Genomic DNA, 26,851 nt, shown 5'->3' with positions numbered 1-26,851 from the left:
TTATTTTATAGGTCGACTATTTTCTACTTTACGATAGCACGTATAAAACCTTTTATTTTACTATTCTATCGGAGGTTGAAGAAAAGGACTTGACGAGGATACCAAAAAGTAACAACAAACAAGATTCGTTTTTTATTAATTAATCGTTTATAATAACATTGTGTTTTTTGCTGATTTTTTTCTTTTGTAGCAGTTTTTCCGATATTTCAGTTGGGCTAACAAGGAATAGATTGTTATGCACCGATTCATAGAAAAAACAAAGCGCAAGATTACTGAATGACAAACGTAGCTGGCGATTCGACATGCTTAATCGATGCGATAATTTGTTATATTAAAAGTTGTATGAGTGTATATAATCGATTTCATCTTTTGCGCTACGTTCTGTTTATACAATCTTAGGGTATCGATGCAAGAGAAGGAATGACAATAATTGGCGCCTAGCTAATAACACCATCGAAGTATGTTTCTCGGGTCTTCTATTCCGCACTCTGCAACTACTTCTTTTCAACTCATTTTCTTTTCAAACCAACTGCCCTCTCTGATTTTTATTCATTATGTCATATGCACCGATATACACACGCACACGTATTCACATTCTTCCTCTTTTCTTTCTTTATTCTATCTTTCCATAAAGTGTTTTCATGGAACAAAGTTCTACGATTCCGAAGAGAGCTTTAATCTCGCATCGAAGATTAACACTCATCGCTAATATCTGTTGGAATATCGTGTATTATTTAACTAACCGTTATCTAAATCGAAATAACGCATGTACATCTATTTTTCTCAGGATGTGGAAAACACTTTTCTGAAAGAGAGGTTTCGGTATGAGACCTAACACCGATTACTTTATTTATTTATTTGTTTTCATCGAATCGAAAGGATTTTCCACGCGTTTCAGACGGTCTTCTCAGCGAAAGAGGATCGACGATCGAACGAACATCATTCCGCGATCGATTTATTTAGGACATACACATACGCATCATCCTCGGCACGGCTTATATTTGCAATTCATATTGTATTAGCTGTCGCGGTATCAAAAGATTGTTTTATACGAATCCATTCAACGACTAAATTTATAACAATGACAATGTACAAGTGAGATACTACACAAAAATGAGCGTAGACAACGAACGAAACGATTTCGTGGTATCTAAGAGAATCCAATTTTCTCTCGTTTATTATATTTCCCCACATTTTTTCATTTAATTTTTTATAGCGTTATTTATGTTTAGTCTGCGCTTGTTTTTTTCTTTTTTTTTTATTTTGTTTCGTTTTATTTTTGGTAAATGTTTAAATAAAAAGATTCGACTAAGTATTATCCATTAGTTCTTAATCATGTTCGACCGTTGCATTGCGTCAGCTTATTGTTCCTGTTGTTGTTAAAATTATTATCTCCTAAGATTTGGTCTGATCACAAAGAGAGAAGAGACAGAACTTAGCTCTCGATTCGTGGGATACTTGAAATGGGTCTTTCCCTCGCGTTACATTCTTTGCTTCTTTTTAATTAATACTACTTGCATATTTTTTTTCTTTTTTACTTTTGGTTTATGATATCTAACACTTAACGATAATAGATGAAGATCTCCCCTTAACTCTCTGTTCCAATATTTCTCTTTCGTACATACTCAATGCGGCTATATTTTGCAGTGATTCTGGATTTCTCATACATTCCCGTTTGAATCGCTTTAAACTCGTTTCGCTACGTGACTTATCGCTATGAAACTCAACAATGAAAGATAAGGAAAGAAAACAAAACCGTTAAAGAGATGGAAGATGAACGTTACAAATTTGCTAAGTAATATTCAGTTAACACATTCACTACCATTTGAACCAAGTTTTTATTTACGGGCTACTGATCGTTTGTCTGTTTTCTTGAAAAAAGAATCTCGTTTCCCTTTCTATAGATATATAGAACGTTCCGCCAATTTTCTGCCATCGTTGCGAGTTAATTATTGTTTTCGTTTACATCTTCCGACGTATCGGTTGAATTCCCAAATTGGTAGCTTTCGTCGATCGATCCTGACACTGGTAGCGAACGTGTTAAGCGTTTGAAGATCTTAAATGTCACGTCAGTCTTTTTTCTTTTTTTTTTTTCTTTTTTCGTTTAATCGCCTGAATCAACATTTCACATTAGATATGTTCATAGCAAAGATTCATAGGAATTCTGACATCAATCGCGAGTTTACTCCGAGATCACGCAAGGGGTTCTATCGGACAAAGATGAAGGAAAACGAGTTTGTTTTTCGCTGGATCCATTGGAATCTACTAAATCAACATTTAATCACTAAATATTCAAGAATATCAATAAATTACACGACGACGGCATTCTAATAACAGCTTGACACTAACCTGGTAAAATTATTATTTACGTAAGGCTACAGTGTTCCTTCCAATGGATCAAACGACGTCATTGATAAACGCGTTTCAAAGAACAGCATCGAAAGCGTATTTATCCGTTCGACTGGATTTTTTGATTCAGATAAACTTTTTCAGTTTTCGACGTTCGCGAGGATACAGGTCGAACGAGATCGACAAAGTTGATTTTGCAATTTCGTGGCGTTAAATCGAACACGGAAATCGAGCAAGCATTACACATTACACATCTCGCGGCTTTTGGTCGATGACGATACGACGATGGCTGGAACCGCGATCGTTGGAACGTTGCTTAATCATAATCACCTACAGTTTCCAAATGCGTATTGTAAATATTAAGAAAAATACTTTTATTCGTCTGGCTTTTCCATCGTGCCGCGAACGAAGCAAAAAGAAACACTTTTACCGAACTAAGGGAAACGAATCTACATTTGAATAGCCGAATTTGGTCTCTCGAGAAAATGTCGTTTGGTCCATAGTCATAGTATACACAGTTCCTGTAACTCTTGCTCGTTAAACGTTATGCGATTCATCGTGATCGACATTGCAAAAACAAGAATCACGAACCAATTATATAATTACGAGTCTGATGGTAACTACTACACGCGGAGGTGGCTCAAACACGTGGTCCAGCAAATAGTTCTTCACGATTTAATCGATTAACTCAATGGTTGATCTTTCCGATGAAAGATAAGAACGAAATATCGCGGTAATCGGAAATTAGGATTTGGGAAAATGTAAGTCGATTTTTCGCATTCGAATTTGTTACTCGGACGAATAAGAAGAAAGTTTTCGTAAAGAATGGAACCGAAACTCAAAGCTTGATACTTTGTGAATAAAATGAAGCTTAATTGGGCCGCGCGTCTGACACCCTGATAATTAATTCCTAGATCGCACATCTTTCACCGCTTATTACCGCATCTGTCGACACTCGATTAACATGAACGGACGAGAGGCAACTATCGGTTCCAAACAGATATACCCGCGATATTTAATAACAATTATGACCAATTTTGTTTATGATTCCCAAAGTATGATACCGGCAAAAATGACATCTTTGTAATTTGTCACGTTTCCTTCGCCTTGCTAAGGTTTCTTTGTGTATATTTATATTTATATATATTTATATCACGGCGAAAGAAAAAGAACAATCGAAGGTAGGGATACTTTGTACAAAATACGATACAAGTAGCGATGTAACAACACTTTGCAATAGTTAAATATAATATGTATATGTATGTGTATATATATTTGTATGCATACATACCTTTACGTAGATATATCAATAATCAATACATATATACGTATACGTATGTACGCATATCTGTATATGCATATGTATATATTTATATCTCATTACCGTAATATACGTATGCTATGATCTCTCATATTATCCCCCTCCTCATTCCCCCAAATATATTCTTTTGTCGATCGAATTCACATACTCCATCCCCCTCGGAGCGATATTAATTAATTAATTTATTTATTTGTTTTATTTATATATTTATATATTTATATGTTTATGACGTAGTTCAGTTTGATCCATGAGTCGTCCTATTATAAATCTTCCGGTCGATTATTACATTAACACGTATTTCTTGATGTCGTCTGACTTCTGTCTTGTAAAATGGTTTATTTGTTTCGTAGTAGTGCTCGCGACCATGACAAGGAGCGACTATCCAGTTTACAAATGTCCTTTACGAATGATCCGCTTGCATCGCGTTAATCTATTTGGCTATTGTTATAATAACGCGCTTACTTCCTTCCTTTCGTCTGTTTATGTTAATGGTTTAACGTAAAGTTTGGTTGTACACCTTAGGACAGGAAAATGAAACATCAGGCGAAGAAAGACGAAAAGAGCAAGGAAAACTAAATGACAGAGAATAAGAACAACAATCTTTCCTGTGCTTGTGTCACGTTTCGATGTTTGAATTCCTGGAATGTCCGTCAGTCGTTCGTCAAACTGTAATAGCTTCTCCTAACGCGAGATTTAGATAACAGCCTAAACTCCTGAACTACGAAATAAGGTAAATAATTCTACCTTTCCCTTTGTTTTTAACAAATTTGTCAACTTCGTGCAATCTCATTTCAGTCCACTTACTGCCTTTTCATATATATGTATACATAAAATATTATTGATCTAATTAATACCTAATATAATAAGAAGAATTAATTCATTGGAATAATTGATGAATGATTCTTTTTTAATAATGATCTGATTATGTACTGTCATTCGATTGCTTCTATCCCTGTAGTTTGTTCGGAAGTGCTCCGTTGTGGTCAAAAATTTCAGCATTCCAATTAACGCTAAAACCGGCTACGTGACATCTAGACAAACGATACTATCGTATACAAGGAGGAAGTAGTAGTAAGGATAAAACATAACGAGGAGAAGATGAAGGATCAGAAGAAGAAGAGGAATAAAATAGAAAAAATCGAACCAAGATTGTTCGTTATTTTCAGGACTCTGCGCTTCTGTTCCAAAGGACAAGAGTCGTTAATTATGCGATTTCAGATTGATTACACTGTCGGACGATGTTAACGAGAGATATTAGAAAAACGCAAGCGAACATTCCTCTTTTCTTCTCATCTTGCTAATATAGGAAGTTGAATTAACGAGAAAGATACATTATAAATAACTCGATCTTCTCGTGGGCGATCAGAGCTTTTCGATCGAACGATCCAGCAATGGTTGCGGAAAATAATAACAGTCGTTATAGTAGCAGCAACAGCAGCAGCAGCAATGGCAGCACACATTTACATTTGTATTCGTTCAGGGATATTCGCGAAGACCTGAGCGGACGAGACGCATTCGTACGTTCCTGCCTGCGCGTCTCGCTTACTCTCCGCGAACGTTTCTCCGTGTAATACTGATTTACAACCTCCCGACCTTCCGACTCCTCGAGCTTTCAGCGTAGACCCACCCGATGGATAACGCGATGGGACAGAAATGGAGAAGAAGCGGAGCTGGCGACACGAGCAGGGTAATAACTCACTTGCCTAGTCCGAACTTCATGAAAATCAGTTCTTTCCCTTTCGACAGGATATCGCCGCCAGCGCTCGCACCGGCCATCTCCGTGAATTTTTGCATCAGATTCGGCCCTGTACTCTGCTGCTGTTGCTGCTGTTGTTGCTGTTGTTGGCCTTGAGTAGTATTCGGTTGCGCCTTCGCTTGAGGCGTTGGTAACACCGTTGGTATTCCTCTCATCGGCTTACTCGTGCCCTGATTGCCTTGCATAGAGGAACCTTGGTTCTGTTGCGAATACGGTTGATTCGGTTGTTGCTGTTGCTGCTGCTGAGGCTGTTGTTGCTGGAATTGTTGGCCTTGGGGACCAAACCCTGCACCCTGCTGTTGATAACCTTGATTCTGTGGTTGATAGTTTTGGTTCTGCGGATTCTGCTGTTGCTGTTGGTACGGTTGATTCTGTTGCTGATAATCTTGCTGACCAAGGCCCTGCATACCTCCTGGCACATTACTACCACGATTGATCGCGCCTCCCCTCCCCTTCCCCTAGAAATTGAAGCGACATAAATTAATTAAATAAACTACAAAAATGCTCGCTTGTATCTTCGTTCTCTATAGAGTTGTTCGTATAGGTTTTCAAACAACCTGCAGCAGCAAGTTTAATTTCGTTTCGTTTAATTGTAGTATTCGTTTCGAGTGCTTGGTACCCTGAAAAGTTCAAACAAATTTTTATTCTACAGAAACAGATTCCTTTATGATGCCGCTGAACTTCGATCTAATCGAACATTAATTATTTATCGTTTCGTTACACATTACAATGATGTCTCGCTTTTTCCCTACTATATCGCAGCTATCTTACGATGTTCTATGAGAAGTAATGCATTTGTACTAATATGTTGATTTATCGTTACCTAGATGAGGGGGCGATAATGTGAAAAGGTGTTTTAACATATGCTTATTAGGACGTAATATTCGAAACAAAATTAAGTGGTTCGTTTCGCTTTATAAACTAATTTAATAACTATAAATAATTTTATAACTAATTTATAATGTCGTTATTTTCGATTAGTGTGACGATATGTTGACCTGTATGGCGCTCAAACTTCACGCAACTGTTAGAAAATGGAAAAATATACTAAATGGAATCGTACAGAACAAGAGCTGAGATGAGAAATGACAAAAGTAGAAAAAGGAAGAGAGGAATAGCTGAACATCAGGAAAATATAGTGTTTTCAGTTACTAAAAAAGCATGATTACTGCGTATTCGTGCAACTTACGTATCGGCTATTATACATGCTTAATGCTTAGACAGCTATTAATTAGAAGCATTTAATGACAAGCTGTACATACCACGGTTCTTTTACCGCAAGTATTGTTAATAAAGTGTATTAGAAATTTCCTTTGTTAATATTTATTCGAAAGTATTAGTAGTAAAATTGAAATATCATACTTCTTAGATACAAGTCTATCAAATGCAATTCCATGCCAAATAGATGTTAGATACGAATAGCTCGTGTCTTTGAATGCTGTTTTCTTAATGAAAATTTTACAATTTCTCCTCTCGTATAATTGTAAAATTTCTCAATGTATTACTGTTAGAAGCAATTTCTATTTCAACGCTGTACGAAATCGATCAGCATACGATAATAATTGCAAGAAGTAATTTCCATCAACGTCTTGTATAAATACACTAGGTAAATTTTACGTGACCTTCTAACAATATATCATATCACAAATATCGAATATTCGTGTCAAAAAATATTCAATATCAGTTAATATTGTTAATTCATCGATCGTTTAGAACTTCCAAAAACATACCTGAGTCACTGAAAATATTTTTCAATCCTTAAATTGTCAAAGCCATCGGACTCGATTATCATTCTTTGGGTATCCTTCCATAAATGAAAGAGGAACGATAACAAAAAAAAAACTTAGAGAAGTATCTAACTAGAAACTAAAGCGTGACGGTGAATTCGGAGAAACTGACGAAAGAAATATAGTTGAACAATTGTACAAGTTTTGCAGCGAGAAGGTAGAAAGCACGCAGAGAAGCAAAAGTGAAAACTTCTGGATAGAGCAGTGGACTCACCTGCTGTTGAAGGTGGGGTGGTACGGGGCCTTGCTGATGGGCACCCATAGGTGTGGGCCCATGTTGATTGGACGTGGTTACAGTCGTGTAGCTGTGGTGATTCGCTTGTTGGTACGCTAGATGCGGTGGATTGTTTTGTTGATGTTGGAGTTGATGTTGTTGGTTGTTCATTAGTGATGGTGGTTGTTGTTGTTGTTGTTGTTGTCTAGAGTCTAAGTGACAGACAGGGACAGACACAGGCACAATGCAGGCATCTAGCAACAGAGAAGAGAACAAGACCGTGTTGTCATTCATGGCGCATTTATCCTTTCTAGATGGACATTTAGACGCGCTGTCGAGTATGCCAAGTAATAATTTCTTTGTTCTAATGAAATTGTACTTTTTTTCCCTTCTATGTTCCTATTTCTTGTTTCTACTCTTTTCATATCAAACCTTTTTACATTTTTTATCTCAACTTTCGGTATCTTTACGGCTTTACTTTTTTAAATGTTTTACTTCCAACATCTTAAAAAGTAAAGTTCTAGATTACTCGGCAAAACCTGGACTTGCGCATATAGTTAAATTTTTCTCGCGACTTTATTCTTTATGCTTCAAGACACGAAATCTGATAGAAAACATCGTATTAATAACTCGAAATGAGTCATCAGAAAGAGTAAATTGCTTCAATGTCTAAATGGCCAGCATGACAACACGACACGAACGACAATCATGTGACACGACGACCATCGACCAGTTCAGGCACACAGATACATAGTATGTCATTATATAGAATACACGCAATATAGTTATATACATATATATACATATATACATATATATTCTCTTACACACATGCATATGTATATATATGTATATGTATATGTATACAGTGTAAATATAACACGTATATATATATGTTATATAGAGGAAAAAGATAGGCACGTAAAAAAGTAACAGAGCCGAAAAGTGCTCGAAAGAAAAAGTACGAATATAATACATACGTAGATACAAATACATATGTATGCATTTGTATCTAATAGAAAACACTGAAAGCAGCTTAGTGTTCTATTGTATATATATATTCATATATATACAATATATTAGATAGATAAGATAGATAGCTAAATAGATAGATAGGTAGAGATATAGAAAATCGTTTTGCATATGGCAATACACGTGTTCCTAAAAAAATTTGCAAATACAAAATAGCTTTCACACATTGCGCGGGTACATTAATCTCGTCATCGGACGTTCATATTGTGATAATTTCGAACGAATTCCTAGAAACTTGCTATCAGAATGCTATTTTAAAATAATCTCCTGAGAAGAAACGCACCGGGTGACTTACTCGAATGCCTTATCGAAATAGTTGACACGTTGCTTTACCCTCTATTGCAATCTCTCAGTAATTTTGCAAGATAGGTACGCCCCTAAAAATGTAAGCTCTGCATCGATTAACGACGATCGGGCCTTGCTAGATGGCTCAATTATAAACTTGTGTAACCCTTCTGCCTGTCGTCTGGCACATCTAGTTTCGTGTCTTGTGTTGCTTGCTGTTTGTATTTTTTATTTATTTATTTTTTATTTTTTTATTCACACTGACGTCCAGTTGTTTTCCAGCTTTCTCTTTTTCTTTCTTCTTTTCTTCCATTTTAAAAGCAACTATTATCGTACGCATCATCGTTTGGCAATTCAAGCAGATTAACTGATGTCGGTCGAATACATGGCGCCAGTGTGAATTTATTTTCAACCCCTCGAGCCAGTGTTTTTTATCTTCGTAGAAATCATTCTCAGTCTCGATCTTGATTATCACTGCGTTCGGTTTTCTGCTGCTTGCTTACTCTGTCATTTCAAATTTAGCTTTATTTCGCTTCGCAAAGTTGAAGAATAATGGTAAAAGTTCCAGCTACTTTGTGTACTTGGCTTGAGGAGCTATTTGTATCATAATTCGCGGCATCGTAGTAAATAAAAAATCGAATGGCAATTAATTTCAAGTTTTTACCTTTGCCTCGTCGATGACCAGTAGGAGGAGGTTCTCGAGGCGGAGGAGGTGGTCCTCTTACTCCGGGTCCTTGACTTTGACCAGGAGGTCTTCTGTTTCCTGGAGGAAGTTGTCCTTGTGACGGCTGATCAGGCGCCTCAGTGAGGAAATTGCTCGGTACTAGGCCACGCACACCATTCAATTCACCCATATAAAATCCATCATCGTCCAAATCACCATAGACATAAATTTCATTCCCAGTTTGAAATGCCAGTTCCACTTGCTATGGAATCGAAATATGTTAAAGTGTGTAAGTATAAATTTAGCTTATATACGTTCCTATATAGAAAGAAAGAAATTTTGCTTGTTAGAGAACTTACGGAATCAACATTGGGAGATAATTCGTGAGGGTCATAATCGTATAGTGCTATCATTTTCTTTACAGGCATGCTAGCGTAGATATCTCCCCATCTTCCTCTCCTTCCTGACTGTCCCTGTCCTGGCTGATTCGGATCTTTAATTTCTTCAACCATGTTGTAAGGAACGTATCCTCGTCTACCATGACATTCTCCCCAATAAAATCCATCAGCATCTTTTTCACCGTACACCTACCAAATTAATTTACAAGTTAACATTTCATGAATTACATGACAGACAATCAAAAATTCTATTGACAAAGACCTTAATCGTATCGCCTTCAGAGAATGGCAATTCTTCTTCGCATGCGTCTGGATTGGGTGACATTCTTTTCGGGTCATAATCGAATAGAGCAACAAACCAGCGTGTTCTCTTGTTCATTTGTTGTGCACTGCTCGATGGATGACTGGCACCACCTTGAGCTTGCATTCCCCGTCCACGGTAACTAGAAGTCCTACCTCTCTGACTTCCTATGAGAGTAAAAAATACAAAATAGAGTTAACATGTAACACATTATTAGTAGATGAATACGTTTAAGCGTAACTGTATTCGAACCTTGTGTCGAGTGTTCATAGTAAGGATCTTGAGGTCTACCAGCAGGACCACTCATTCTTCCGGGTCGATGTGTCCCAGGAAGTCCTTGCTGTCCCATTTGTGATCCGTATCGATGTTGGCTGCCATGATGCAGTGGCATTCCTCTACCTCTGCGTGACGGATCATCTTCCTCGCTGTAATTCGCTTCGCTTGCCGAATCTTTGGTGATCTCTGGAACTCCTAAGCGACAGTAGGTGATACGTGCAAAAATTTCAATCGATCATTTTGAATAAATAGTATTTCGTTGTAATATCTAAAATATTTTGAAAAAAATTACTAAGGACATGGAACTAGTTTGATTTATCTAAGGACTCTTACCCATCTGGGACATGCTCTGTCCAGGATAAATTTCTTTATCGGATAAATTTTCGTCAGTCTCGATGATAACTTGGCCGTGAGAGTCAACCCTAGTATTGCCGTGTCGCCTTATGTGAGATGGTACAGGAGTCGATGGATATCTCTGACCTACAACTCCCATACGATGTCTATTCGGGTCGTCCACTTGCCCGGTGCCAGAAGGCTGAGGTTGTCCTTGATCTTGCATGTGCGTAGATCCATGTTGCAAATGAGTCGCGGTCCCGCCACGAAGAACGCTACAAGGAATGGCAGTAGCACAGCTATCGCCCGATTGACTTTCCCTGCTTTTTGTCCTAACTGTGATGTGCTTTGGGTTCAAGCCCATAAGCTTATGTATGTCCACCAGAGCGTGGTCACCAGTGGGGCTGTCTACGTCGGTGACCTTTTTTCCATCGGCATACACCGCGTAACCGGTGACGGCCGAACCGTTTAGGGCAACAGGCTGCCAGGTCACTAGCAAAGTGCCGTCCTGCGGTCCAGCCTCCACCTATCGTAAATATCATACGATTATTCATTAAATATCATAACAATTATGACAACGGAATACATTGGAACAATTATTAACCTGGATATCGACCGGAGGATCAGGTAATCCTTTGGGCAACGTTTTGAAATGGACGTGACATGCTAAATTGTTTGCCGCTTGAGTGTTTTGGTCCTCGAAGTGCGTCGCTCTCAGGTTCTTCGCTTTAACAGTCACCCTATAGATTGTCGAGGGTGCTAAACCAGTAATTGTGTGTCTGTAAACACCAGGCTTCACCGTCCTAACTTCGACGTTATTCACGCAAACCACGTGTTGATGATTACTATTGCTCGGCATCCACGATATGACAGCACTGGTGGCGGTTACATTCGACGCCTTGACAGCAGTTGGACCCAAGGCTACATCCTTACCGATCACCATTGTGCAAGCGGCATCACGAGACGTTCTTCGTGAATGCGTCACTGATCGCACGCTTATCCTGTGTGGCTACATTAACAATCAAATGAAGTCGAATAACTTGACAAGCTCCTACGTTTATTTATATACATCGCTATGCAAAAAATTTCACGAAACTTCGTGAAATTCAACCGTACCAATTGACAAGAGATACTTTGTACTCTATTATAAAAGTGGTTGATCTTTGATTTCTATAGAATTTAATAATACTAAAATTTTGCAAAGTGCACACTAGTCTACTAGAGAAAAATTTATCCTTACGAACCCTGGTAGAATCAACTCCCTCAACCAATGCTCTGGTCCTCTCAGTTGCTTTCACAGTAACCTTCAACACTCCATCCACATAGACGTGATAGGACTCCAACTGATGAGTATTTTCTGGTGCCGTCCAACCAATTAAGACGCTCTTGTTCAATTGCCGCTCGAGTGTAAGGTGCTGCGGCGCCGGAACTAGGTCCGAAAACAGGTAGACTTCTTCAGGAAAAAAAGACAAGACAAGCCTAGCTGTAGCTAAAAATCTTTCACTATCTAATTCTCTAAGCCAACCTAAGACCATCCAATACTCAACACAGTGCAAGATTCCGTTTATGTTGATCACCAATCATTTACCTCTGCTCTCAAACAGAAGAAACCATTCTTTAACTGCTACAACAATTAAATAACATGCATTTATCCTACTTTCAAAGAAGACCGTTAAATAACAAAAATTAGTTAAATATGAAGAAAATTGATATTCTACACATACGCAATTAAGCTTTCCTTATTTTGAGGAACAAGCGTAATTAAAAGATATATATTGTTGTGAATATACATATACCTTGTTGAATCAAAGAGAGTGTTAGTGTTATGAGAAGAAACATACTACGTATTTCAAAGAACTGTCTGATGAAGGTATATTGGAACAAGAAAGCGCAATACTATAATATCATCATAAGTTTGACACTGATCAACATATTAATTTTCAAATTAAAAGTCACTAACTATACATTAGAAATAATTTTCTAATGAAATATTCAAGCAAGCATAAGGATTTTTCAACTTTTCTAATATTTAATACTTTGAATTCGTTAAGAAACATCAGTCTAATATCTATCACTTAAATTCAATTACAACACAACTATGCACACCAATATTCCTCAAAGAGGATCACATACCCATAATTTTCACGCTATTTCTAGTCGCAGTTACACATATACACCTAGTTCATCACGATCTACATGCTTTATAATGAAAGATCCAATAGATAATACGAAAACGTACTAACCTGGTGGCTCTTGTTCGTCTTCTTCTGCTATATTATCAAGCTCCGCGTAAGCAGATAGTTCAGCTTGTCGATTTCGATTTCCTTCTTCTAAAGCCGCTAACTCCAGATCAATATCCTGGAGATAACACTAAAAAACAAACAAAAATCTCAATTAGCAATGCCTCGTAAAGGAAATATACGTAACATTTGTCGTAATAATCTTACATTGCTCACTTGGGGAATATTAGTCGAAGCAGAATCATCAACGTCTCTGAGGCCAAGAACGGCTTGATGAAATTCTAATAGGTCATCGCCGATTAATTTTTGGACGAAATTAGCTGGAACGAGACCACGTCTACCGTCAAGAGTTTCTGCATCGAGAAAACCATCTTCGTCCGGTTGTCCCCAAACAAGAAGATAATCGCCTCCCTGAACAGGCAACTCCGCTTCTGGATTTTCGTTTGGCGAGTGTTGAAAAGGCTCGTATGTAAAACGAGCAATATAGACGTAACATCTGCCTTTGCCGGGTATATCCAGCATGTCCACTTGACCCTCTGTTACAATATTGTCATTGGTCAGTCGATCCAAGGGATTAGGAAGTATACTACTGGGTATCTTTGGCATCTGCCTTGAACCAAGGAAATGATGACCCGTCGTAGCAGGTGCTGTCGGCGAACTGGCGCGTAAACTTTGCTGAATCTGCTGGATAATAGCTTGCTGTTGAAGTTGATTGACTTGAGACTGAGCAGAAAGTTGCTGCATTGCTTGAAGAGGATCGCTTATCGCTTGTAATAATCCTGTCGATGTGGTTCCTATAAAAAAAGGAAAGAAATACTTTTGTATAAAGAAAGGAGAAATTTTTTTAATTGAAAATCTTTGAGACCCTGATTTATACCTGAGCTTACGCCTGACGTGCCAAAAGCATTGGTCCCGACGGTGGAATAGGTCGATCCGCTAGTGACGAAACTGCTCGGTACGCTCGAAAAGGAAAGAGCGGTTTGAGGTACACTGGTAAGTGCACCCAAAGTAGAGTGAAAGGAGGATGTCGAATAGGGTGGCAACGAGGATAACGTAGTTTGTGGGATACTTGTCTGTGGAACGGAAAAGTTGTGATGCGGTAGTTGAGTACTAAAGCTACTCGCCCCTGTACTATATGTTCCGTTTGGATGCGACGTAATGGACAAACTTGGATACGTCGTTGCCTACACATACAGATTAATGTTAATTCATAAATTAAAATTTGCGATTATACTTAAAACATAATTTTAAATACCATAGAATCGGATGAATTCATTCGTACCTGCTGACTTCCATTCAATTGAAAACTTTGGGCGGTCTGTGTGGGCTGGGAGTAATGAGGTAATATGCTTTGGCTCGATGACGTCAGGTACGTTGTAGAGGCCGAATGTTGTGGCTGTTGTTGTTGTTGCTGCTGGAGCGGCTGCTGATAGGTTTGCGTATGTGGATAACTCTCCTGATACTGATTACTCGTATAATGGGTGTGCGTTTGTTGCTTCTGCTGTGCCTGCAGAACACTTTGAGAATGAGAGCTCTGTAACTCTGTATGTGTCGGTTGCGGTTGTTGATACTGTTGCATCTTTTGTTGAAAAACAGGTTGCGATTGACTAGTGGAGAGCGACGGTGCTGGTGGAATTGCCTCGCTGTAGTGATACGGCGGCCCATTCGGAGTCAGTGGTGGACAGCCTGGCATCATTGGCGTTAAGGGCATAGGTGAACCTGCATACTGTTCCAAATTCTCGATCGATGCGTTTTCATTTTATAAGAAACAAAGACAAAGAAATCAAGCAAGAAAGAGAGATAAACAGAAATAGCTTCATAGCGAAATAAAAACGAATGATTATTTACATACGTGACTCATCTGTGTTGGCATTCCTAGGTTCAAAGCATGTGGAGGTGGATGTTGATGTTGACAGAGATTAGGAAGGTTTTCCGAGCTAGATCGCAAAATACCCTGTGTAACTGAGGGTTGTTGCGTAGTAACGGATCCTCGAGTATGATCCAAATCGTGTATCATTCTACTAGCACTATGTTGATAAAAATTAGATAAGATTAATCAATAACCAAGTGACATTACGAAAAAGCGATGGAAAGGTATCGATCGTTCAGAAGTGAAATATTAAAGCGTGTTTCAAGACAGGAAGGTTAGTAAAGTATAATATCTAGAAACATACCTATTATCTTGTTCTATCTTTGCTATTATTCTGTCAATTTCAGAACCAGTCGGAGGCCAAGTAGTCGGGACCGTCGAGTGACCCACCATAGGTCCTCTGCTTCGTGCACGTCTCAGGCTTGTTAATTCCAAGGACAATTCTTCGTGCCTGACCATCTGTAACTCCGTCTTCTTTTCAAGTTCCCTTATCTTTGATTGCAATGCTTCAACCGATTCCGGGCCTTGATATCGTCCTGCTATCTTTTCGTGTAGCTGATTCTGTGCTTCTGCATGTTGGCGCTCCAGATCCGCTTTTCGAGCTTCCGTTTCACGCATTTGCTAGAAACACCATATCGGTATGATTAAGAATAATTAACTTCCTCGAAACAGATTCTTTTTTTTTAACACCAAATGAAATTCCAAACAACAAGGCAAATATACAATTTTTAATCTGAACGAGTTCGTAAGATAAATGGCAAGTGATAGATGTTCATCAGTGGTTAGAGAATACATTGATGTCCGTCTGTGCCACTTTGTCACAACAGAGATCGGTTCTGAAAAATCCGACCGTCAAGTTACGCTTAATATTTATGGTTGAAGGTAGATAATCACCTTTAATAACCTGGAGGGACGCTTGATTGAAAAACACGATGCACAACGAGAATCATCTGCGCGATATTAATAACGAAAAGAGCCTTTGTATTCTGAATGCCTGGAAGGCAGGTACAATCGAACTTACTCGACGCAAACTTGTTTGCTCGTTCTGGCGAGGACTATCTAATGTTAAAAAACGATCGAACCGAAGAAAAAAGAAAGAGAGTGACGGGAATTGCTAAAACTCTATTGCTGGTTATCTTTTTAATTAAAACGGATCTTTTTCGTTCAAAATTTGCTTAGGACATCAGTATTTATCGGCTGACGAACACCTCGTTGATACGCTTCTGTCGACCCTCGAAACCGATCGTAATCACGTGATACTTATTACAGCGTATGATTATTACGTGCCCATTATTCTTATACGTAATACTTGATTATGTTTGGATCTTCATACTAGATGAAACGTTCTTTTTTTCATAAACAGATTATCGATAAATTTCAAGACAACGTAATTTAGTTCGAGTTAGAATTATATCGATGGTATCTCTGTGACTATAGCTAAGCGTTGCAAACGAAAGAAAATTTATAAAAATTGAGAAAAATCAAAAGTGATATGTGAAGAGCGTCTCGAAGAAAAGTAGAGAGGAATAAAAATTAAAAAATTTGAAAGTTGATAATGCTTACCTCGAGGATGGATTCAAGAACTGCGTCCTGCATGATGGTGGTTTTCGTGGAGGTGGTAATCCCGACAGCAGATCCGGTATCCTGCAGCTGCGGAGCCTGAGGTGCCGTGGAAGCGCCACCTCCAACACCACAGCACTGCAACATCCCTGAAGTCTGAAACCCTCGCCCGTCTTTATCACGGCCAGTCCCTATCGATCTACCGTGTATCTAGGAGCTATCTTAATTAATTGGCGGCTTTTGCGGGGCCTGCCAGGCTGCACACGACGATCCCACGATTAGGTGTACAATTCTCTGGATGCGAAAAGGAATTCTTTTTTCATCGTGTTCCCACGATACCCTTAGACCCCGAGTGTAAATCGACTGAAAATAGTCGATTACTCTCCTCGCACGTATAATCATGAAAAAAGATACTTTTCGCATTCAACCCTCTGTATATAGCGACAACAATGATCACATCGTACTCTACTATTTTTCTTTCCTTCTGCAATTATTCTACGGTAATTTCACTTTTTCCTTAAGGATCCGATTAATCAGCAATATATTACGAGCTGATATATAGAGGATTAAACGGAAATCAACATGCCACATACGCCGCGCTCGGTACACGAATAACGATAACGTCGCAACGATTTCCGTGATAATGACACGTGGAAGGTGCGCGTGAAACCCAATTGTCGCCTCATTCGTACAGCTTTAAAAACGATCGACGCGTGTAAACTGCAGTTGCGCGAGCTCAATTACAAATTACTGATAGCACTGCCTCTAAATGGGAGAAATTCAATCAACGGGATTACTGGCAACAGGTTCTTCGGAATGTTTCGATCGAAATATACCCGATATGATCAAAAGTTGCCCTTTGTTTCGTTTATTTTACGCTCGAGCCGAATAACGCGGAAAACATCGTTGATATTTATATCAAATTTATCGATACGTTGATTATTATACTCGCGCGTTAGCCTGTCGCATGTCGCATTTACGTGAACGTGAAATTTTTCAAGAAAAACATTTCTTCGAGGTAGAAATCGCGTGAATCAAATCTCATCAGCCGACGAGTTATTTTCGACATGAAAGCACTCGAGGGGGAAAAAATTATACTCGTGCATGCCTATGCAATTATCGTATTCCCAGTTGTAACGGAACTTGATTCTTTGAACACGACTATTAATGAATTTTGTCACGCTCGGATATTTGCCTTTTGTTATTTTTGTTTTTTATAATTCTACGATTCACCGCACAATGTGTTCGTCTTTTTCGCTTGAAATTACTGAAATATCGAACGATCAACAATTTGTTGCATTCGAAACTACTACGTTTAAGCAATCTAATAGGTTTCTTTCTTACATCATTGTCGGGAAATATGTATGTTGGACGGAGCTTAAATTTTGCTGATAGGATAACTAAGTATTATCGTTGACTAAAAGGAAAACCACTAATAGTACGATGAATAATTTCAAATAGCTCGTTAAAATGTAAAATAAAACGTAGAAAGATCAGACGTTCTGTCGTAAATTAAAGGAGAATTAAAATCATTTATCGTTACAGTTGAACAAAAACGGAATAACGAACACAGTGTGCGGCGATACACTTGATCGCTATAATCTCTTTTCGTATCATTTACACCTTGCAATATGTTCAATTTTCATCAAAGCGTATACGATTTGCGTTATCTCTTAAATCAATAACCGAATAAAATCACCGTATATCCGTCTTTCGTTGTGCAACCAAGAACATGTGCCGTTAAAGAAAGAAGCGACTAAACGTGGTTCTATTCCTCGAGCTACAAAATAATCTGCGTTAATTTTTAAAACAGTTTATCCCCGACAATAAAAATTAACTTTTACTTGGATAATTATTTGATCTCAATGTGACGAGAACAGCTCGATATCACCGGTTCTTTCTTTTTATAATTTCATTAATTCTTTTCACGCTCGAACGATCCAATCACGGTCAGACAGGACATTTTAATCCAGCAAAGAATTTTCGGCGCAAGTAGTAAGACGTACGATATAGCGGCCGACATCTAGTTACAACGAATTCAAGAACGTCCCTGCTGCTTTATTTTACGATTTTTGCCATGTAACATTACGCGATACGTGTATCACAGCGATTTAATTAAATATATTTAAAAAATACGAAGGATCAGCGGAATATCAAAAATATTTAAACACTATAAACGAACGAACGTTATTTTATGAAAACGCTTGATCCAAGAAGAAATATGTTTCAGCCTGCTCATGATACGCAAGTCCAATAGAAACGATAAGGGTAAAGCGCAGAAGTTACGCAAAAAAAGTAAGGAAACTAAATTTATCGAATAAGACAAGTGGAATATGTAAAACGTAACGCGTTAAGGAATGAATATGAAAGCTACCTTAGATCAACCTGAGGACGTGTAGAAAAAGAAGCAGTTGAAATATGCGAAGACCAAAAGAAACAGGGTAGAAAGAAACGGATGGACACCGATACACATAATACAGTAACACATCGAAAGAACGAACCAATGGCTTGTTCTTTCAAAGGAAAGACACTTGTTTTAAGCTTCTTGAGACGTGATAAAAAATTCAGAAAGGAAACAAATGAAAGTGACCTCTCGACATTTGGTTGATGGAAAAGGAAAGGTTGAGGGTGGTAGTTAAATACAGGAAAGAAGGAAGGAGAGATTCAGAATGAGTTTCTGTCTATGAGCACGGGTCGAGTGGCACGGCACTGCTTATTGATCTCACTACCAATGGTACGTAGTATACATATACACCCGGTGCGCACGGGACACCACTGCACGACGATACGTAAAGCATCCACTATCACTATGAACTGCCTACTGCTATCACCACGAGTAGCAGCGACGTCGACACAACTAGCGGAGCCCTTCGATACGTTTCTTCGTGATACCAATCATACAGATGAAAATCGTGCCACCATCGCCGTCTCCATTTCCTCACTGACACTGTTCTTACGTTACTCCCCTCACTAGGTCGTTTTCCCCATTTCTTTACTCTGATTTTGTTACGATATTTCCTTTTCTGAATGTTGCAACGATACCATGAAAAAATGTTCTACCTTTCGTAAGATTCGAGCGTGAAATTTTTTTTCAGTCACATTTATAAGACCTCGAAGAAACGTTCCGCTTTGACACTTTTATAGTTGCACACGAGCACTTATGTACCACGGTAGCAAATTTCTCTCCGTTTCTTTCAATCAGAAATATATACCCTTTCATTCTACCCTCTCTCTCTCTCTCTCTCTCTCTCTCTCTCTCTCTCTCTCTCTTTCTCTCTCATACACACACACACACACACACACGCTCTCCCTTACTCTCCTTCTCTCCTTATTTTTCAATCAAAGCTAACGAACTTCTCTTTCCTTTTTTTTCTTTCTATTCAAGAATTCAATCTTACACAATCTATCGTATTGGTTTGTTCACGATGTTGGTTTCGTTTCTTTCACGGGATGCACGACACTTACGATGACCGAGTCGAAGGGATTGTGGCAGGCCAGGGCTGCTGCTGCTGATGAGCGAACTTCACGGGACTCACGAGCTTTTTCACTCGGCTATCATCCCGTACAAGCCCCAAGATCTGCTCGGCCGTGGAAGGCAGGCGGCAGGGCTGCTGGAAATCGGGGGAGGAGGTATATTCGCTCGTCCACCGGAGGAAAGGGGAAACAAGTGGGGGTAGACACGGTTCTGGCGGGAGTACAGTTACTTAGAGGGGATAGAGGACCGGGAAAAAGAGAGAAAGAGCGAGAGAGGTGGTAGCGAGGGGTGCTGTCGCTGGAAAAGCAGCCAGGGGTAGGAACTCCCGTCACCACCAGATATGGGTCACTTTACGATCGATACCGATATAGAACCCCTTCGCAGCTAGGGATCACGAGCGATCGCTTACGTCATTCCTACCCCGATATAGCACCCTAACCTACTGTTCCTTTCATCATCTTTCATCATCTTTCTCAATCTTCTAGAAAGCTGTTTCCTTCGAAGATATTGATATAGCATAGCATCGATGATCGTCTAAAGATCATCAAACAAAACGCAATTTAGGAAAATGTAATCTTAATCGAAAGAAACCAAACATGGCCGTAAAGTCGTCATACGACTAAACTCGGAAACGTGTGATACACCCTGGAAGTCTAGTGACTTTACAGAATGGTTCGTCTCGTAGCTACATGAGGGTGTAGCTTTCACAAAAGACCAATCAATACGCGCGAGACAATCCACCGATCTTTCCCTCTCCTTTTACTCCAACTATCCTTCTTTATCTTTCTTCTTCTCTACGTTTTACAGCCCTTCCTTTCCTTGTCGCTCCTTCCCCTTTTGACTTTCCCCTCCACTATTTTGCTCTTTCTCTCTCTCTCTCTCTCTCTCTCTCTTTCCATCCATTTACCCAGTGTGCTTACATCCATCTACACTCCGCCTTTCTGAATCTATGTTCTCTCTTCATTCGTCATTCTATGTTACTTGCCTTTCATTTCGTTTTATTTTTCAGTGGCATAAGCATCATCTAATACGAATGAAACCAGACGAAGAAACTAGACTACTCGTAACATCAGAGAATTGCCAAGATTCATGAGAATTTTGCAAGCCAATAATTACTGAGATTTGTTGCCTTCTATTTCTTTCCATTTTTGAAACCCAATACGATACTCCCAACAGTTATAGGACCGTGAAAGAATTCTTCCTGAAATCCATTGTATGTATATAAGTTACATAGTAATCGTATTAGCCTTATTAAATTCACATTATATATTTTATAGAATATTATTCATCATATTATTATACGTTCGCGATCTATAGCAATCACACGTAAAATTATGTAATAAATTACTATATGCAAACCACAAGTAAAAGAAGCTATATTAGTATTTATATTTAAATATCGAATAGCTATCTTACTATATCAAGAAATTGCAATTTGACTTACGTAGTTAATGTTCAATAGAAAAAAGTGTAGGGGCAAGAACCGCGTGATAGGCACGGCCCTGACAAAAGCGCAGGCGTCCGTGCGATTGAGTGACGTCACGAGTCTAAGGCACGGGGCGTTATACGCTTATCAATGAACGTACGACGCCTACGGCGGATACCTGTTTTCTAGTGACTAACACCCTCCCTTACCCGCTCTTCCTTCTGCACCCCATACGTTCAGTTCTTCGTTTGGCTACGCCTTTGTGGCCTACCAAATGCCGACTCTTTCTACTTCTCTTTATAGACATTCACTATGACGACGTCAAATCACTGTATTTCGTCAGGTTCCGCTCTTCTGTGACGGATATACAGAGACAAGTCTCCTTCATTGAGTAATTTGACCTCAAATCGATCGCATACTGCGATTTTATTTCAATTAGACGAGGTCGAGTTTGTATCTGAGACAAAACTTATACATGTTATTTGAGGTCCTTTGTAAATGTTTCACTATTTTTATTGAGAATTCGTATAATGATCTTGAATTAATTATAATTTATTGATATTAGGATAATAATCAATATCACTCAATAATAACCACCTAAACCACACTTACTGTTTAAAAAATTTTACAGAGAAAATAATATTTTAAGCAGTCGATCACTATATATCTGCATATTTTGACATTAATGGTATCGCGCATCTCACAAGTGCATTTTACAAATGTGGAACGATTCTCTGTTTCTTTGCCAGCAAAACTGGAACATTTATATAGATCAATCTTTTTCCTCTTTTTTAGTCCGACTCTATGGAATGATAGTTATATCAATACACGAGCTTCTACGATTAATCATGTATAACCGAATGTATTATTATGAATAAGTACTATAATAGTGGAAATATTCTCTTTTATATTGTACTAATAACTTTCTTTATAGATATTATTTGGCATTTTTTATTGCAATGGAAATTTTCATGGACGTGTAGATATATAGTTATCAATTAACTTTTCAGTGTATGCCTCACTGATTTTGTCGATTTTTCTATACTTTCTTTTTCATTCTAATTTATTCTGCCCTTCTTTCATTCCTCTTCCTTCCTCATGTTTTAGCGTTTATCTCTTTTCATGTATCAGCATAATATGTAAGGCTGTCAATAACACTGTGCTTAATACGATAGAACTCGATATATGTATCTTTATGATTTTAACGACTAAAGTTATTTTATTCATTTTAGTCAACATCAGAAACCTATGAGAGGGTTGATACGATTCTAATAGTTCTTTTTGAACTTTACCGGAAACTTTAGATTAACATTTCGTATAAGCGTAATTCACATTAAACAATCGAAATTCTGTTATTACAAAAAAGTAACTGTATGATACACAACTTTATATTATATTTACTTTTATGTCCTATCATACAAGTTAATTAAAATTGTTCGATTAATACTATAAATATTATTAAATCATACCTTTTGGTACCAAAATAAATAGGGGTTAACAGATAATTGAAATATCATTTGTATTAAAAGTGCAAATTAAATCATTCACTAACAAATATGTAATACGTATTAAGATGAAAGAGCAGATTCTACATTCTATCTTTTTGTATAGAAAATTGTCAAAATATCGTGTAAATATAAATTATCACAAGTTACGTTCCCTGACATGACGTAGGTACATCCTGTAACGCGCGGTTTCGTGTCCTTCTCTGATTCGACGACGGCAAAGCGCCGTATCTACTTCTTTACCTGTATTTTATCAAACCGTATTCGTGCTCTAGTATTTGAGGTTAGTTTCGAACGTTAACTAGGAAAAAGGCTCTCTATAACGAATCTACTTCTTTTAAGTGGTAAAAAGCGCATCTCTTCTTTTAGTTACGTTTACGTATAATTGGCTGGCAACCTTATCAAAACATACAATAATCGAAGAAGTGATTAATACACAAGACGTATCGCATTAAAGCCAAGGAATTTTGACCATTAAGTTACCAGTCCTTAATCGAAAAAGACATTTAAAAAGTTATTTATAGTCTCCCATCAGTTATAACATGCTTCCGTCAATTGTAGTACTTCTTGTTATCGGAATTGCAGCTGCCGAAGATTGCAAAGGATGTGTTTCTTTGGATTCTTATTCCTTTGACAAGGTACCTTAATCTTTTTAAATGTACGTTTCTTGGAAGAATTACTCATTTTATTTGTTGAATTACATTTATTTCAAGTAAGATATACCCAGTAGTTGTTCGAAAATGAACAAAATTAACTTACTAGATCCTTTTGTTTTTTTTACCTTGTTGATTAGATCATTTGTTCCCATGGTTACAGGACGCTCAGTTACATTAGAGACATGCTTATATTATAGAACAAAAAAATTTAGGAAGTAGAAATATAATATCTAGAAATGAATCAACATGAAAATAATAAGTATATTTTAATATATCATTATTTAGTATCTTATTTAAAGCAAATGAACTAATAAGTATTACTATTTCGATTACCAGAAACCGTTTACTTTTTACGAATCTCATATTGATTTAGACATGTTATTATGCAAACGATATTTTATATTTTATTATATTGAAATATTTGTAAAAAATATTCCGTGCTCGTATAGTAAATAAAGTATTTGTGACATAGGTGATACCGAAATTCAAAGCGGCAGTTGTTAAATTCGATGTGGCATTTCCGTATGGAGAGAAACACGAACAGTACGCGCAAATAGCTGCAGGAACGAAAGATTCTCATGATCTATTGGTTGCTGAAGTGAGAGTGAAGGATTATGGCAATAAAGATAATTCTGATCTTGCCGCTCGCTATAAAATAAAGTCCAAAACATTCCCCGCTGTTCTTTTATTTCTTCAAGGAAAAACAGAACCAATTCCATTCGTTGCAGAAAAAGAAACTGATTTTACCGCGGATAGTATTAAGCGATTTATTAAAATGAAGTCTGGAATATATCTTGGTCTCCCTGGTTGTGTAGAACAATTAGATAGACTTGCAGAGGAATTCAGGACCAGCGGAGAAACGGAAAGAAAGGTAATATTACATAAATAACATAATTTATAAAATTATTATAAAAGTATGTAATTATAATTATCTTTTATTTCATAGGAGATATTAAACAAAGCTAAAGTCTTTGAAGGAACACTACCTGAAACGCAACGCGCTGCCGCAAAAGTTTATGTTAAAACTATGGAAAGAATATTGGAAAGAGGAGACGTTTTTGTTCAAACAGAACAAACTAGAATAGAGGGCATATTGAAAGGGAAATTATCGAATGAAAAGAAACGCACAATGGAAGAAAAACGTAATATCCTCCATTCTTTCTTATACAGAGACGAATTATGAAAAATTACCATCGTACAGTATTATAAATTTTGTTATGTATACTTTTGTAAAAATAGTGTCATATTAAAATCAAATATCCACTGATCGTTTTAAGTCCAATATCATACAGCTCATTTTTTTATAACTTAAAACGATACAGGTGTTAGTCTGTACTGCATACATTCCAATATTTCAGACTGCAATTTATATAAATGTGAAAAGATTGGAAAAAACGTTTAAAAGGAATAAAATATTTAAAAGACCAGTTCCAAATTTTTTTAGAAATAATGTTCCCATAAACACTAAAATTTTAATATTATTATACACCAAAATATATAAAAACATATAAGTAGTATTTTTAAAAATTGAATATTTCAAATTGTATAAATCCTTGCATATTCAAGATTAAATAGTTGTCCTACTTTTTAATTTCTTATTTCTGATGAATTTAACATATGTCAATTAATTCATCATAGTATAAATGCTAAAATATCCTTCATTAAGAAACCACTTATAACGTATAACGACCGTATAAATATTGTCTTATTTATAAATTGAAAATTTGTTCAACCTGTCTATTAACATCGTTGTTAAAATATTTTCCTACATTAAATTCAATGATCAAATATTTAAGCATATGCATGCATGTATGTTTATATTGGAATGTGCACTTATAATTAGCATTTCTAATTCATAGAGATATAGATTTTTATTTCTTTTCTTCCACACCCTTAACTTGCAATTGTTCAAGTTCTTTAGCTACTTTTTCCATAGTTTCCCCATCTTTTATTTGTTTTTCAGAGGGTTCCACTTTTTCAGTTTCATTACTCTCAACCTTTAAATCTCCTTCTGTCAATTTGTTAGCTTGTTCTTCATTATCAGTACTTTCACTATAACTTACATCACTAGAAGGTTCACTATCACTCTCAACATGTTTTTCTTCAGTGTTATTTTTGCCAGCATATATTTCGCACTCAGAGCCCACTATCTTCTTTGCCTTCTCAAAAGCTTCTTTCCAAACAGTTGCATCTAGAGCAAAAAATATCAATAACAATTATATTAATAATTGATATTTTAAATTTTGTCCACATTGTACATTTGTTCATTAATAATATATTTACTTTCTGCATTTGCAAATCTTATGGCAAGTAATTCTGGCTTAAGTTGTTCATCTGCATAATCAGCAAGTACACTCCATACCCATGCTCTATCACTACCACAATTGGGTTTCAATTCCATCCAAGGAGTTACAAAGTGATTAGCACAAATTTTAAGTGTTTTATCTCTACGCATTACAACTCTTACTGTATTTTTTGTTTTATGTCTTAATAACTTCACCTCTCCAGTACCACGTTCTTTCCACTCTGCTGGATTATTAGAAGAATCATAACGATATAATTTTGCTCTCCTGCAAATAGAACAATATACACAAATATCAGATAAGAAACTTATAATATATATTTTAATGACTGTTGACATTTGAATTTACATTTTTATCATTTCAACTTCATCTTCTTCATTATTGGATACTTCTATTAATGGCAAAGAAATTATTGGTTCAAAATGTACATCTACTTCGTTAGTTTCTTCATCATTCTCTTGAGTTTCACAGTTAACATTCTTCACATCAACATGATCTCCATTTAGCTATAAATCAACGCAGAATATTTTATAGATATTGAAAAAAATATTTAAAAATTAAAAAAATGTATGGCTATAAATATTCATTATATTAATTCTATCTGATGAAAATAAATTTTTTTAAACCAATTAAAAGTATATGATTTATAAGATCGTGTTTTGTTTCTACAGACGCGACAATATAACCTACAGCGTCATTTGAAAAATTTTAAATAAATTACAATAAGCTTATTCATTACTGTATTGAATAATAATAATCTAGAGAGAATTATAAAAATAAATGTTATAATTACCACGTTTTCTGGCATTGTTTAACAATTTTACAAGAAAGATTATGCGATCACGTATCAAATACCACTAACTTCGACCTGTTTGATACCAAACTGTGATGTAGTATGATAAACCTTCATGATAACTCGTACATATGTGTTTGAAATGATAATTATTCCCTATGGAATAAAAACTACATATTGAAAAATTTTCAAATTAAAACTGTAAATAAAATTATTTACAAATATATCATCCCCCAATTTATTAAAATTAATAAATTTCAATAAATGAAATAACTTTAAATAATCTAGGGAGTTCCACTATCAATTT

The 26,851-nt window shown here is 36.9% G+C and overlaps 3 protein-coding genes across 16 annotated transcripts; 1 reads left to right on the top strand and 2 right to left on the bottom strand.

Annotated features, from left to right (window-relative positions):
* Window positions 1-109: 109 nt before the first annotated feature.
* Window positions 110-20,006, bottom strand: LOC126918611 (RIMS-binding protein 2). Of its 13 annotated transcripts, none has more exons than XM_050726701.1 (17): window positions 19,852-20,006; window positions 16,390-16,524; window positions 15,131-15,447; window positions 14,809-14,983; window positions 14,239-14,682; window positions 13,834-14,140; window positions 13,164-13,750; window positions 12,960-13,086; window positions 11,961-12,169; window positions 11,321-11,725; window positions 10,717-11,242; window positions 10,360-10,578; window positions 10,069-10,274; window positions 9,768-9,995; window positions 9,409-9,670; window positions 7,428-7,681; window positions 110-5,884 (listed from the first exon to the last, which is right to left on the bottom strand). In XM_050726701.1, the coding sequence occupies exons 2-17, from the start codon at window positions 16,420-16,422 to the stop codon at window positions 5,366-5,368; spliced, it is 4,818 nt and encodes a 1,605-aa protein (XP_050582658.1). In that variant the 5' UTR covers window positions 16,423-16,524; window positions 19,852-20,006; the 3' UTR covers window positions 110-5,365. The 13 variants fall into 13 exon arrangements, with proteins under 13 accessions (XP_050582658.1, XP_050582650.1, XP_050582659.1 ...); XM_050726693.1 differs by having other exon boundaries at window positions 16,390-16,680; window positions 19,785-19,994; XM_050726702.1 differs by having other exon boundaries at window positions 19,785-19,994.
* A 2,913-nt stretch (window positions 20,007-22,919) lies between these two features.
* LOC126918619 (endoplasmic reticulum resident protein 29) lies at window positions 22,920-24,875 on the top strand. Of its 2 annotated transcripts, XM_050726713.1 has the most exons (4): window positions 22,920-23,075; window positions 23,162-23,430; window positions 23,921-24,319; window positions 24,395-24,875. In XM_050726713.1, the coding sequence occupies exons 2-4, from the start codon at window positions 23,335-23,337 to the stop codon at window positions 24,629-24,631; spliced, it is 732 nt and encodes a 243-aa protein (XP_050582670.1). In that variant the 5' UTR covers window positions 22,920-23,075; window positions 23,162-23,334; the 3' UTR covers window positions 24,632-24,875. The 2 variants fall into 2 exon arrangements, with proteins under 2 accessions (XP_050582670.1, XP_050582669.1); XM_050726712.1 differs by having other exon boundaries at window positions 22,995-23,430.
* LOC126918618 (ran-specific GTPase-activating protein-like) lies at window positions 24,368-26,706 on the bottom strand. Its single transcript, XM_050726711.1, has 4 exons — window positions 26,545-26,706; window positions 26,100-26,257; window positions 25,732-26,018; window positions 24,368-25,639 (listed from the first exon to the last, which is right to left on the bottom strand). The coding sequence occupies exons 1-4, from the start codon at window positions 26,557-26,559 to the stop codon at window positions 25,320-25,322; spliced, it is 780 nt and encodes a 259-aa protein (XP_050582668.1). The 5' UTR covers window positions 26,560-26,706; the 3' UTR covers window positions 24,368-25,319.
* Window positions 26,707-26,851: the final 145 nt, after the last annotated feature.

This window comes from Bombus affinis, chromosome 7 (genome assembly GCF_024516045.1).
Source record: "Bombus affinis isolate iyBomAffi1 chromosome 7, iyBomAffi1.2, whole genome shotgun sequence".
Classification (NCBI taxonomy): domain Eukaryota; kingdom Metazoa; phylum Arthropoda; class Insecta; order Hymenoptera; family Apidae; genus Bombus; species Bombus affinis.
Note: the sequence above shows the minus strand (reverse complement) of the source record. Positions and strands in the feature narration are given on the sequence as shown.